This window comes from Balaenoptera physalus, assembly GCF_965194825.1.
Source record: "Balaenoptera physalus genome assembly, chromosome: 11".
Classification (NCBI taxonomy): Eukaryota; Metazoa; Chordata; class Mammalia; order Artiodactyla; family Balaenopteridae; genus Balaenoptera; species Balaenoptera physalus.
In genome coordinates, this window is record NC_138896.1 from 71,601,442 (window position 1) to 71,616,033 (window position 14,592).

Consider the following 14,592-nt stretch of genomic DNA (forward strand, 5'->3'; position numbering starts at 1 on the left):
GTGTTTTTGTTCATAAGGCTTATTTGTAATTTTATTTTTATATTTTTGTTAGGTTTTTATATCAGGGTTATGTTAGTCTCATAAAGCGAGTTTGGAAGAAGTATTCCTTCCTGCTCTAGTTTCTGAAAATGTTTATTTAAGATTAGTTTTGATAGAATTCACCAGTAAAAACTTCTGGGTCTAGCATTTTGTGAGAAAATTTTTTATCATGAATTCAATGTCTTTAATAGATATAGAGCTATTCAGTTTTTCTTTTGTGTCAGTTTTGGTAAGTGTTTTTCAAGGAACTTGTCAATCTCTTCTAAGATACCAAATTTATTAGCATTTGATTATTCATATTTTCTTATTTTCCTTTTAATACCTGCAAGATTTATCTTATCACCCTTGTTATTGGCAATTTGTATTCTCTTTTTTTTCTTAATTGTTCTAGCTAAAGTTTTTATCAACTTTATTGATTTTTTTAAAGAATCAACTTTTGGACTTTATTGATTTTCACTATTTGTTTCGGATTTTATTTCTGTTTTTATCTATTTTCTTCTTTTAACTGAGTTTTGTCATCTTTTTCTAGCTTCTTAAGGTAGGCCCTTATGTCATTGATTTTTGGACCTCTCTTCTATAGTATAAATATTTACATTTGTAAATTTCCCTCTTGGCATTATATTAGCTGCATCTCACAACTTTTATTATGTGGTATTTTCATTATCATTCAGTTCAAAACATTTTCTAATTTTTCTTGTGATTTCTTCCTTGACACACAGGTTTTATAGAGGTATGTTCTTTAATTTCCAAATATTTGCTATATAAGAAGGGCATGCTTGGCAGAGAACAGTCAGGGAGCCTCTTGGGGTTACTGGAATCATTTGGTCTATTGCTGGACTCCTCAGGGCAGTGGTTCTGCAGTGGGTCCTGATGACTCTTGACTAACACTTAAGGTTCATCTTGTCAGTACTAGAGAGCAATGATGGGTTTTAAACAGGTTGGGACTGATCCTGGTAAGACGTGAAAGCTCTAAGAATAGTCTGTTATTGTAATTGTTACATGGAGGCTTTCGGAAGCTCATCCTGGGGGGCTATGGGCGGTGGGGGGCGGGGGGGGGCGGGCAGACGATAGACACTGGCGTATCAGTATATAAGATACCTTTCCTTTGTCCAGGTGTTAGCGAAGCCCTTCTGATGGAAGTGTTTAGGAGAGGCAGGAATAGAGATTGTGCAGTGGAATGGTGGTGATGGAAGAGGGTGGAGTGGTAAGGAAGAGCGAGACATAGAGGAAAATGCTGATGCAGGTGTAGGAGTGTGATGTCTCCAGTGACAAGATGGGCATTCAGGAGGAAGAGCACATTTAGTGTACCTGAACAGGTTCTGTGAGACTCATCACAGAGACCAAGAGGGGTGTTAAGGCAGAGGAAATTTAAGTGTCAAATTCTACCAACAAGATAAGAAATGTTTGTTGAATTTGGCAACAAGGGAGTTTATATTGCCTGGTACATGTGTGTAAAGAATAGTATATCCACTATCGGCAGTTCCAAATAGATTGAAATTCAGCAATTAAAATCAACATTTTGTCAAACTATGAACCAAAATTGAATTCATATTGGCAGTTATACCCACTAAACTTTCAAAGTATTATATATATTTTCAAGCATGATTCTTGAGAATAGCTCTAACGTTTTGGGGAGGAGGTGGGGGGATAGGAAAACATCTTATTTCTGCTCTTGAGAGTCTTTGTTTAAATTCATCCTAACTGTTCTTGCCTCATGGTCTTGTGAGTATCTAAAGTGGACACATTCCACCAGCTAAGGGTTTGCAGTTTAGACAGGGGTAATAGTCCCAGGCATGCTGGAAATAGTGACCTATTACTATCGAGAAGGGCCCTCTTTGACCCCTGAGATGGAGAGAATGGTGGACTCTGTCTCTGTGGGGAGAAGCTCAGATTAATCTGTAATTACCTCGGGGTTCCACATTTTTGGGCAAGAACTTCCTAGTTCTTAGTTTCTAGTCTTTTCCTCGATTAGACTCATAAATAAATAAGACTTTTAATCTTCTTATTACATATTGATCTAATAGAACCGCAAATTTGTCTTAAACATGACATGGTCATGTGTTCCTTCCTAAGTCATTAGTTTTTTTGGCTGTCAGTGGTTATCACCTTGGACCCATTTTCCTTTTGGAAAAGATTTGACCTTCTCATTGTGAGTCCTTCTTGGGAGAGTTCCCTGGTGGCCTAGTGGTTAGGATTTTGGGCTTTCACCACCATGGCCCGGGTTCAGTCCCTGGTTGGGGAACTGAGATCTTGCAAGCTGCACGGTACAGCCAAAAATAAATAAATAAATCAATAAAAGAAAGCTTTAAGTCGTTCTTGATAATTCGTAATCCTAACTACTAACAGATTGTTAGTTGCTTGTCAAAACAGTCCAGCAAGAGTTTGTCTTGGTTCTGCTGGAAGATTTTTGTTCTCCACAGTTGGACATATAAGAAGAGTGGAAGACTTTCCCCAGTTGTTAAGTGTTTTTTTATATATATAAATTTATTTATTTTATTTATTTTTATTTGTGGCTGTGTTGTGTCTTCGTTTCTGCGTGCAGGCTTTCTCTAGTTGCGGCTAGCGGGGGCTACTCTTCGTTGCAGTGCGCAGGTTTCTCTTGTTGCGGACACGGGCTCTAGGTGCGCAGGCTCAGTAGTTGAGACGCACAGGCTTAGTTGCTCCGTGGCATGTGGGGTCTTCCCAAACCAGGGCTCGAACCCATGTGCCCTGCGTTGGCAGGTGGATTCTTAACCACTGTGCCACCAGGGAAGTCCCCAGTTGTTAAGTGTTGACTTTAATAGATTCAGGATGGATTGCCAAGCTCTTCGAGCATAACTCAGTAATGCTGTGAATGCTCAGGTAGTTCGTTCCTGAGAAAGCTCAGCTGTTTGCACTCTGAGAATGACAGATTTTTATCTTTAATGTTTTAATATCATACATGAGGTTTGTCTTGGCCCTCTTGCTGAAGGTGGCTTAAGTATTGCCCCACCCCCCTACAATCACCTGATGTCTCTTCCTCTGGGAGACTGCTGAGGGAGCAATGGTGAAGTCAGTTCTCTCTTGTGACCCAAATCAGGAAGGATGGGGCCTCTCTTCCGAGACTACCTTTTAGCATAAATTCTAGGTACTCTTCCTTTAACCCTGTGCTGCTCTTGCTCAGAGGGCCCTTTGGAACCTGATTTTCCTATAGATCTTACCTGGTGTTCATTACTGGGCAAGGTGCCGTCATTCTGCATTTTCCTTCAGGTTCATAATGGATTAATTGAGGAAGAGTCCCTAATAGTTTATGATGTACTATGAACATGATATGGGCAATCACAGCGCCTCCTGCAGAAGGCTGGTGGGAGGTGCATACAGCTGATGCACGTGCCTACTGCCTTGTATATATTGATGTATTCTTGGCTGTTGGCTTTGAAAGAATAGATTCACATCTATTCAGTTTTATAAAGTACTAGATGCATCCTCTCTTCACATTATCAGTCCTCACCAGAACTCAACTCTGCTGGAATATTCTGAGTTGGTCATTAGTGGACTTGTAGTCATCAGTAAAATTTTCAGTTTCAGCAGATAGCTGTGTTGTTTTCATAGATAGATGGGCTGCATCTGGTGTGCTAATTCTGAGACTTTGTTGTTGCTGTTAGTGCTGTTGAGATCAAGGGATCAGACCAGATATGGTGTTAAAATTCTATTTCTTCAGGAAGATCAAGAAATTTCATTTTGGGAATTCCCTGGTTGTCCAGTGGTTAGGACTCTGTGTTTCCACTGCAGGCGGCACGGGTTCGATCCCTGGTCAGGGAACTAAGATCCCGCATGCTGTGCGGCCAAAAAAAAAGAAAAGAAATTTCATTTTGAAAATCCATAAACTAAAGACATAATGTCATTTAATGATCAGCATGTGTCCAGTCCAGTTCTGGGCTCTGTGGATCTGTGAGAGTCAGCATGACCCCTGTTCTTAGCCAACAGGTTCCTCTAAGCCATCTGTGGTGATAAGGGAAGGTGGCTGCTGGACATAGCCAGGACTCCTCTGTGTTTCCTGAGTGGCTCAGTGCCTTTGAGATGACTTGGTAGCCACTTCACAATGAGACATTTAGAAGTCAGGACAGAAAACAGTGGGTGCATGGCCGACTGGGCCCCACTGTATAAGAGACGATGGAAAAGGTTCCAGTAAGGAGCTCATTTAAACCAGTATCATTTTGTGAATTCCCTGGCGGTCCAGTGGTTAAGACTCAGTGCTCTCCTGCAGTTCTTATCTGTGCACCAGGCATGTACCACCTTATAGGTCCTTGGTTGCTCCTGTATGAAAACTCAGTCCAGTGAGCAGAGTACCAAGGTTCTGTGTGTTCTCTTGGCTCCCTAGGTTGAAGTGTGCTCCTTGTTTTTCCTTGATTCAGTAGCACCCTCGTGTTTTGCAGTGCTCTCTCTGGGTAGCCTTATCTAGGCCTCCAAACACATCCTAATCTTCTGACCCCCCCCAGCCGGATTAGAAGATTAGGCCCCCTGGTGGTCCAGTGGTTAGGATTCTGTGTTTCACTGCTGGGGGCCTGAGTCCAATTCCTGGTCAGGGAACTAAGATCTCACAAGCCTCACGGCCAAAAAAAAAAAAGATTAGGCCCCCACCCAAGTCTTGATGTTCAGGGTTCTGTTTTGTAACTAGCTTACTTTCTTATTAACATTAAAATTAATATATGAACTACTTTCTGCGTCAGTAAACTTAGCTATGCAACATCCTTTTCAGGGACTGCATATCCTGTATCATTTCCTCAGAAAAAATTTACGGAGGTAGAATTGCTAGCTCAGTGCACCTTCTGAGGCTCTTTGATAGCCATAACCGTTGTGCTTTAAAGGAGAATGTAGGGGCCAGAAAGGCTGCCCACGGACTTCTAAATTCTCCTTGCAATTAGGGCTCATTAGTTGCTGGGAATTCAGAGATTTTAAACAGGGGTGTTTTTTGTTTGTTTTGTTTTTCTGGGTTTATACAAGAAGTCCAAGCCTGAGGTTTTCTGCAAGTAACAGGCCTTACTAGAGGTGCACTTACCATGTATGGCCTCCTATAGCAGCTTGAGGAAACAAATCACATTAGGGAACCTAACAGCTCTTTTGCTTAAATTGGATGCTGGGTCGTTATATACTGTAGATAGGATGGTTTCGCATAAGTTTCAAATCAAACTAATTTCTTTGAAGGGTCATTAATGAAAACAAAGATCGAAAAATCAAGAGATCCAGGAAATCACTAAGACTATAAGAGTCTGAACTTAAAAGATGAAACAGGGAACCAAGAGGAAGAATTTGAAAGTCAAGCCTGGGCCTGCAATAGAGATGAATGTATGCATTTCTCAAAATGCAGAGCACTCTGAAAGAAACTACGTTATAATTTGATTTCTTTTTTTTTCCTTTCTAGGTATCTCATTCAGTTGCTAAACTTATATTAGTTAATTTCCACTGGCAAGTCGCAGAGATAATGGACAGGTAAGGTGTTTGGGGGAGGAAGAGATGGCATCGCCCATAGCTCCTCTCTCTGCCTACCCGCCCAGTGATGATTATTGTTTATGTTTTGGAGAATATCCTTACAGTGTGCAGATTATATTTTTAAAACACTGGATCATAGTGTGTAGCCTTTTTTCTCTCAGTGTATGGTGAACATTTTCCCATGTTTTCAGCATATTCTTTCTACCCCAGTTTTAATGCTGGCACAGTATTTTATTATATAGATATTCCATACTTTTCCAAACCCCTGTTGTTGTACAGTGAAGTTAGGTCAAATTTTTTATGCCATTGTTAATTTTTAATCAGTGCCCTTCTAGATAACACTTGACAGTATCTCCAGTTATTTCTTTCAGACACATCAAGTGAGGAATACATCATGACATAGTGCATGTTACCTTCAGAGAAAAGGTCAGCTAGTTTACCCTGCACCTCCAGAACCAGAGCCCTTGAGGCTCACAGCTTGGAGTCTCAGGTGTCCTGGAAGTTGTCAGGAGGAGGGGTTCCTCCTCCTCGTGCATCCTCTAGGGGGATTCCTCTAAGAGGCATGTGCTTCTGTCTAGCTCAGGGTTTCTCATCCTAAGCACTGTTGATGTTTTGGGCTAGATAACTCTTTGTTGTGAAGGGACTGTTCTGTGAATTGTAGGAGGTTTGGAAGAATCTCCGGGGTCTACCTACTAGAAGTCCTTAAATCAAAAATGCCTCCGGACTGCCAAATAACTCCTGGAGAACAAAATTGCCCCTGCTGAGCAGTGCACTGGTCACTACCCCTGCTCTTTCACACCACAGTGAGTCTTCTTTCTCTGTATGGTGTGATTCTGTTCATTGGCAGAGGAAGATCATTATGCCTTTCCTTCCCCAGGCTAAGAAGACCAAACTAGCTGGAGCAGCTCAGCCTGATCAGGAAAGAGCAAATGCATTCCTGGTTCACTAACTGCACTCTCACTCTCTATACTGAAGAGCTGAATACATTTAGGTAGACTTCCAGATGAACTTCCCTGTCTGCACTGCTATCCAAAACTCTGGAACCACATAGGTTCTGGTAATGGGTATCTAGCACTGTCCAAACTCTCTAGCCTAACTTGGGGATGGAAACAATTTGGATAGCTATAAAGATATTAAGAATAGTAGTGTGAGAACTAGGAATAAAAATTGAAGTAGGCATTCTGACTAGGCGGAGTAAGGAAATCATGTATATGAGATGTAGTTCTTCCCTGCTCAGATTCCTGGTGTCTTGGTAATGTGATTACCTGGACTTTGTGTGGCACTTTTATTGCCACATGATAACTGTTTTTATTTTTAAAAGTATTTATGCCATAGCTCATTCCAGAAAGGAATTAAATTTTTATTATGAAATTTTTTTTTCCAAAAATGTGTGAGTGCGCACTCACATGCATATGTGTGATGTATATAGGTTTTAAAGACAAATAAAGCAAACAAGAAACTCTCTGACCTTTACTCAGAGGCCTCTGATGGCAATCCCTGCCTGGCTACAATCCCTTCCTTCTCCAGGGTGACCAGTACCTTGAATTCAGTATTGATCATTTTCTTATTTATTCTTAAATTATATATCTTTTAGTTTTGTATGTTTTTAGAACTTTACAGACATGGAATCATATCATATGTATTCTTCAACTTTTTAAATAAACAAGGTTGAACATCATGACATCTTATCCATCCTCCTGTCAAAAACTATTTGTGAGTTTTTAGTTTTTTGCGGTTAAAAATAATGCAACTCTGAAAACTCTTGTACATGACTTACAGTGTCACATAATTTTTCTAGGGTTAAGTACAGAAAGTGAATTGCTGGGCTGTAGGGTATGTGTTACTTCAGCTTTACTAGATAACACCAAAATGTTTTCCAAAGTGATTGTACCATGTTATATACCCACTAGTGGTGTATGAGTGTCAGAATTAAAGTTTTACAGTCTGGTGGGTGTAAATGGCATCTGGTTGTTTTTAATTTCAATGTCCAGATTATTAAGGAGGTTGATCATTTTTTCCTATGTGATTTGTGCTTCCTCTTCTGTGAAATACCTGTTAGGTCTTTTGCCCATTTTTCTAATTGTTGTTTTTCATTTCAAATGGACGTTTAGGAGTTTTTGTTTTGTTTATTCTGAATATCAGTTCTTTACCAGTTGTATATGTATTGAATTAGCTTTCAGTTTATAGCTTGGCTTTTCACTTTATCTTGTCTTCTGATGAACTGAAGTTCTTTTGGCTTGCGGGATCTCAGTTCCCTGACCAGGGATTGAACCTGGGCTATAGCAGTGAAAGCCCAGAATCCTGACCACTAGGCCACCAGGGAATTCCCTGAACTGAAGTTCTTAAATGTAGCATACAGAGTTTTCCTTTATGCTTTGCTTTTTCTGTGTCTTTAAGATGTCCTTTCCTATTCTGAAGACATAGAGATATTTGCTTGTAATTCCAGAAAGGGACTTAAAGCAGATATGGTCCTTCATCAGTATTTTTCTTATAGTTCAGTGCCTTTAAGACAGAGTTGTTATTCTTATACCAATTGAGAGCTAAAAAAATTGAAAAAGCAGAAAGTATTTGTAGTAAGGTAAAAAGCAAGCTTGGTTTTGCGAGAAGGTAGTTAAAAGACAAAGATACTTTAGTGTGACTGCAACACATGTTGGTCTATCCTGTTTTTGTTCAGAAGTAAAACTATTTGTCTTCAGGTTCTGATTCCCTTTATTTCTGCTTTTTGTTTTGTAGATACAAGTCTAATTCTGCTCAACTGCTCGTTGAGGCTCGAGTTCAGCCCAATCCGTCGAAACATGTGAGTGTCTCCTCCTTGAATAAGGCTTCTCCTGTTGCCCGTGGCTCTTTCTGTGGCTCACATTGTTATTGAGAACCATCTTCCCTTGTTCATAGTGCAATATGCCCATGATATTTGTTCCAGCATAGGCCTAAATCTTCCATTTCCATTATAGTTTGGAAATTTTCCTCATAGATGAGGAGTGAATCATTGCCTGCCCTCTCCAGCCTCACCTTTTTCCTTGCACTTACATACAGCCTGTACTCTATTCCTGCTGTGTTCTTGGTGTTCCCACTCACCACATGCCTCTTTGACTCTGCTTGTGCCTTCCCTGGCCTGGAATGTCCAGATTCTGTCCCCATCTCTGCTTGTGGAAATGGAACTCATCTTTAGAGACCCACATCCAAGCCATCTCTCACAAAACCTATCTCCTGGGACCACTCCCCTCCAAACTCCTCTAATTATATCTTTAAACCTTTACGTGTATGTTGTAGTAATTCACTCATATCTTTTCAGCTCCCCTACTAGACTGTAAGTGCTTTTTAAGTTTAGGAATCAATGTATAGCAATTTCCTCTGTATCTGGGAGTTCAGTCAGCATTTGTCAAATGAATGAGGGCCATGTTAAAAGCACTCTCAGGAGGGAGAATTGGGGCTCAGATCACCACATAACTTCTGCAGTCTCTTAGGAGAAAATTTCTAGGAGCATACTGGACAAACATAAGAATACGGTCCTTTTCCTCAAGTTATTTTTTGTATTCCCAGTAAACTAACAAGAACCTAATGTTAAACATGTAGTGGACTTTTTCATTGGTTAGTGTTTTTGGCTGGGGTCCCCAGATTGTCTTTGCCAGTTTGTGTAGCATGGTATATGGATTCTGGAGTTTAAGCTTTACAGTTATTTGCCCACAAACTAGAAGAGTTTCTTCCCTTGTAGAAGCCTTCCTCAGCTCTCTAAATTAATTGTATGTGACATCTCTTTGGTATGTTAAGGATGAGTTGTAACTTGGTAAAAACTGTAATACTATGTGTTTTGGACATATTGATATGGGAAAACCACTGTCTTTGACAAGTAAAACTGCATTGTGGGCTGTTAGAGGCTCACACTCAGCCTCTAAGCACCTATATGGCTGGGTTTGTAGTACTTGTTGAGGAGTAACTCTGTGCTGTGCTGAATGAGGGCAGTTTACAAAAGAAACCCAGTAGCCTCTGAAAGAAGGTGGATTGAATGACCTCTAAGGACCTTGACAATTCTGAAATCCTGGTCTTTTCAGCCTGACATTATAAACTACTGTTAGTTCTCATTTCCATCTTCTCTCTGCCTCTCTAAATCCTAGTGATTCATCAAGCCTAGTTCAGTTACCACCTCCTTCAGAAAGCCTTCCTGATAATATGCTTTCTGCTCAAAACTGGAACTCGCAGAGTGCACACATTGCAGTTGAGTTCTGACACTTGTTGCAGGGTCAGAATTGCCTTCCATGGCTCATATCACTCTGCCTCTCCCCAGGTCCCCACAACCCATCCCCCTCACCACTGCGCAGTGTGTATGCAGTTTGTGCGGAAGGAAAACCTACTGTCTCTGGCCTGTCAGCACCAGTTTTGCCGCAGCTGCTGGGAGCAACACTGCTCAGTACTTGTCAAGGACGGCGTGGGTGTGGGTGAGTCTGCCATAGGATTTATAAAAGGCTGGCATGAAGTATTTAGCTTCAGCTCTGCCCTTTCAGGTTCTCAGGTCAACTGAGTGTTTTCTTGTGAGCCTAATTGAAGTTTTTATTGTCAGAACCATTGGTTTCCAAACACACCTGTCTGAACAATGGCAAAGTTTAAACCTGAGCAAAATGAGAGAGTTAAGGCTAATGTTTGGGCATATATGTAAATGTTGGTGTGAATGCAAGGCTACCTTCTCTTGCCTTTTGGGAGAACTGTCCTTTAAGCTGCCTACCGTATCTATCTTGATTCTCAGAGTGGCAGCCATAACTCAGAAACACCTAGAGAGTTTGCTGTTATTTAGGAAATACAAGCACAAATCAAACTTGATGATCAGTTAAAGGAATATTTAACTATGACTTGATATTTGAAACTAAATTAGCATTACTTTAATTGTGTCTGCAAAATCTCATTGTGTTGACGGTAATCACATGCACGTAATATTAAACATCACAAAACTAAATTGTTAGTTAATAACCCTATAGGATTTTTTAAACAGTTTTGTTTTTTATTGGTGCTATTTGTGATATATATGATTTAATTTGTTTTGTTTTTGTTGTTTTGTTTTTTTTGGTGGCTCTGTGCGGCTTACGGGATCTTAGTTCCCCGACCAGGGATCGAACCCGGGGCTCTGGCAGTGAGAATGCCGAGTCCTGACCACTGGACCATCAGGGAATTCCCTATCCTATTTAATTTGGAATAATATTTTAGTTGCATCACTGTGCAAATATATTAATTTCTCTCTTCTTTGAATAAATTCTCATGCTTTAGGGGTTCCTTACGTAGAATCTGAATTTGTTGGTTGAACTCAGCAAATATATTATCGTTGTGTCTTCTGCAATACAGTTGTCCATCAGGTTGTCTTTGTTCAACAGGTGTCTCTTGCATGGCTCAGGACTGCCCGCTTCGAACACCAGAGGACTTCGTGTTTCCGTTGCTGCCCAATGAAGAATTGAGAGACAAATACAGACGCTACCTCTTCAGGGACTATGTGGAGGTATGCCCAGCCCCTGTTGTGCCCTCTGTCTTCCTGGGCCTGCTTTTCATCAGATGCTCACCAGTTACTTTATAGAGTAGGCTGCCAGTAGATGCTTTCGTTTGAAGAGAGAGCTCCACGGCTTTAAAACAGGTTGAAAACTACTAGAGTGCTAGTGAATCCCAGGTCTGTTGCTTCCTTATTATGTATCCCTTGACCCATTATTTTACCTCTCTGAGCCTTGGTTTTCTCTTGTAGAATGGTCAGGCATCCCCACCTTATACAAAGCTGCTTAAACAAGCTATTGTATGTCAGGGGATAAACACAAGTCAGGCATATCTCAGGAGTTGCTGTTCTGTTCAGTTCACTGTGTGATTCAGCACAAAGAAGAGGTGTTGCTTTTTGGGCAATTTGAAAACTTGTTCAGGTTTTCAGCATGGTCAGTTTTGGAGTCCTTCCCCTCTATTGCACTACCTGTTCAGGCTTGTTGGGTCCATGCAGCATAATTTTCATCTTTGTCTTTCATGCCTAAGTTTATTGGATTGCTTGATGGTCTGGGTCGTCTCATGCACATGCCACAGGAAAAGCAATGCCTTGTTCCTTGTGCTGTTTGCTGCCTTTGGTAGATGCCTGAGGGTCGTTGAGCCCCTCAGAGTCTTATGCACAGCTGAGTGGTCTGTGTTCCTTTCCAGCCCTGGTCCCTATGCCCTTTCATTTCAGAGACACACTTCTGTATTCCATTTTGTCATCTAATCTTAGAGCACTCTAGTGAGTTGCTTGCTACCTAGTTTAAGCTAAGCATTCAAAGGTCATTTTCAGGGATCTCCCTGGTGGTCCAGTGGTTAAGAATCTGCCTTCCAATGCAGGGGATTTGGGTTCGATCCCTGGTTAGGGAACTAAGATCCCACATGCCGCGGGGCAACTAAGCCTGCGTGCTCTGGAGCCTGTGTGCCACAACTAGAGACAAGCCCACACGCCGCAACGAAGAGCCCACGCACCACAACGAAAGATCCCGCATGCCACAGCGAAGATCCCATGTGCCGCAACTAAGACCCAACTCAGCCAAATAAATAAATATTAAAAACAAGCAAACAAACAAAGGTCATTTGCACTACCTGCCTAATGTCTGGTCTTCACGACATCCATCTTGAATTCCTGTAGCCCCTTGATGTAGGTCATCAGCTGGAAGAACAGAAGGCGTTTGAGTACTCAGGGAGGTCTAATTTGGAGGCACCAACTAGGGGATGTCCTCATTATTCCCCGCCCCCTTGGTGTTTTCACAGAGTCACTACCAGCTCCAGCTGTGCCCTGGTGCAGACTGCCCCATGGTTATCCGGGTACAGGAGCCCAGAGCTCGCCGAGTACAGTGCAATCGGTGCAACGAGGTCTTCTGGTAAGAGTGAGTGTGGGTGCTGAGCAGCCCTGGGCTTGTGCCTTCTCCTGCTCTAAAGCATCACTGCTGTTGCTCTTGTGAGGGTGGGGCTGGGAGAGGCAGGGTTGTTGAGCCAGAAGAGCAGCTCTGTTCCACGTGGGCAGGGTTTGTACCTAGCATCTCATGTTCCATGAGATGTTTGATAATAGTCAGTCTGGAGACAAGAAAGGGGCACAGATTCTTGGGGAATGTGCTGTGGTTTATGCTACTGAGACTCATGGCCCAGAGACTGCGTGTCTGTATGGGTGTGTATCTGCCTGCACAGATAATTCACATACTGCTGTATTTGAAAGCAACAACCATCAACGTTTTAATCTTTCTCTCTTGGCCTTTCTGCTAATTTTATAACACTATAATCCATAAATGTGTTTATATTTACCTGGGGTTTACTCTATTCAGTAGACATGATGGGAATAGCTAAAGTATACTGAAGGCTTACCAGAGGAAATGGTCTGTCCTGATGATTTTACCTTCATTATCACAACAACTGTGTATGATTGTACTGTTGTTACTCTTATGTTATAGGTGAGGAAATTGAGGTGCAAGGTAATGGCAGAGCCATAATTTAAGTCCAGACCTGTCCCCAATTCACGCCTCCCTGGAAAATTCATGGTGGGGCTTCAGAGAAAATATGTAGAAAATGTGGTATGTGTGCATATGTGCCTGCCTTTCAAGATGTTATTGAGGGAGTCTGTGATTCACCAAAGGTTAAGAACCACTAATGTGGTTGCTTTCCATCCTTTGTGTCCTGCGTTATGAACTTCTTTTCCCTGGGACATGTGTTAGGCTACCTGCCTGAGAGCCTTTATCCATAAAGTTGTGTTGGCTTGGACAAAAGGGAAATTAAAAACATGGGAGCCTGGCCTGATGAATGTTGGAGTGTTTTTCTTTTCTGATTTTAAGTTTCAAGCATTGTCAGATGTATCATGCCCCCTACAGATTGCACAAGTGCTGGCCTTGTGCATCCTGTGTGCACATCTGACTTGGAGATAAGCCAAGGCTCCCAGAACTGGATCTCATTCCTGCCTTGGGCCTGAGTTGAGGTATCTTCTCAGAATGCATCCCCGTGCCCTTTGGGAAGCTGAATTCTGAATTTGATATCCTGTCAGGAAGGATTGACACCACATAAGATATTTAAAACAAACATTTCATTTGGGTTGATTGAGAGAAATTCACACAGTACTTCAGTATAATCCTGGGTAAGAAAAGGTCTCAGATGCCTTGATAGGTGACGTTACCTCTTTGAAAAGCTCTAATTCAGGATCTGTTGGCTTGGACAGAAGGAAAATGAAAAACACAGGATCTGACCTAACGATTATCTTTTCTGGTTTTAAGTTTCAAGTGTCGTCAGATGTATCACGCCCCCACAGACTGCGCCACAATTCGGAAATGGCTCACGAAGTGTGCAGACGACTCTGAAACAGCCAACTACATTAGTGCTCACACTAAAGACGTAAGGACTGTATCTTACCTGTCATGGATCTGCCCTCCTTAGTGCTGCCCAGGGCCTTGCCCAGGAGATGTACCATCCGAGAGCAGAACAGGGCTCTTGATGGAGGCTCTTGATCAGGGCCTCAGGGCTCCTGATGGAGGCTGCCCAGACCTGGCAGAGTTTGTAGCAATTTATCATAGTATGCACCGAGTGCATTTATTTTAATAAATTGCTGAAATGCTTGGAGAAGTTTGACCCTTAGGAAAACTAATTAGAAGAAGACTAGGTTTTATTGAATGCCTCCCAAGCTTTAACAGCCCTGGGAGGGAGGTAGTTGATAGCCACACGTAATAAATAGCAGAACTCTAATGCAAGCCCAGGCCTGCCCAATTCTCATTCTGGAAACTTCCCATGGGAAAGCATGGCCTGTAGCCCCTTGAGTTCTGCATGACTCAGCACTCAAGGCTGTACCCTGTGCCAATCACACGCTGAGTTGATGCACCCACAAGCACAGCTGTGACCATGACATCATTAAGCATAGTCCTTTTCATGGCGGTGGAAGAGCACAGCATCAGACTGATCTCTGCATTGCTGCCTGGGGTTGCTGGCATCTCTCAAATGAGAGCGAGCTTTAGAGGTTATTTCCTTGGCCTCTCCGGGAAGCAGAAGTTCAGGCAAGCTGATGAGGACTTAGTCCAGTGTGGCAGCTCTTATGCTGCTTTGGCATTCCTCCCAAGCAGGCAAGCTCTCTACTGACTCAGCTTGTGCTTAATCTGAGCGGCC

The 14,592-nt window shown here is 42.1% G+C and overlaps 1 protein-coding gene and 1 long non-coding RNA gene across 2 annotated transcripts in view; one reads left to right on the forward strand and one right to left on the reverse strand.

Moving 5' to 3' along the window:
* The window catches only part of ARIH2 (ariadne RBR E3 ubiquitin protein ligase 2), a 47,081-nt gene that overhangs the window by 25,028 nt on the left and 7,461 nt on the right, over window positions 1–14,592 (forward strand). The window contains 6 exon segments of the mRNA XM_082413582.1: window positions 5,420–5,487; window positions 8,221–8,284; window positions 9,770–9,920; window positions 10,845–10,966; window positions 12,229–12,338; window positions 13,713–13,830. Coding sequence (XP_082269708.1) covers window positions 5,420–5,487; window positions 8,221–8,284; window positions 9,770–9,920; window positions 10,845–10,966; window positions 12,229–12,338; window positions 13,713–13,830 — 633 coding nt within the window.
* On the reverse strand, window positions 1,111–14,481 carry LOC309638073. The gene is made up of 3 exons (XR_014250996.1): window positions 13,849–14,481; window positions 12,061–12,127; window positions 1,111–3,834 (listed from the first exon to the last, which is right to left on the reverse strand). It is a non-coding gene; the product is annotated as an uncharacterized lncRNA (long non-coding RNA).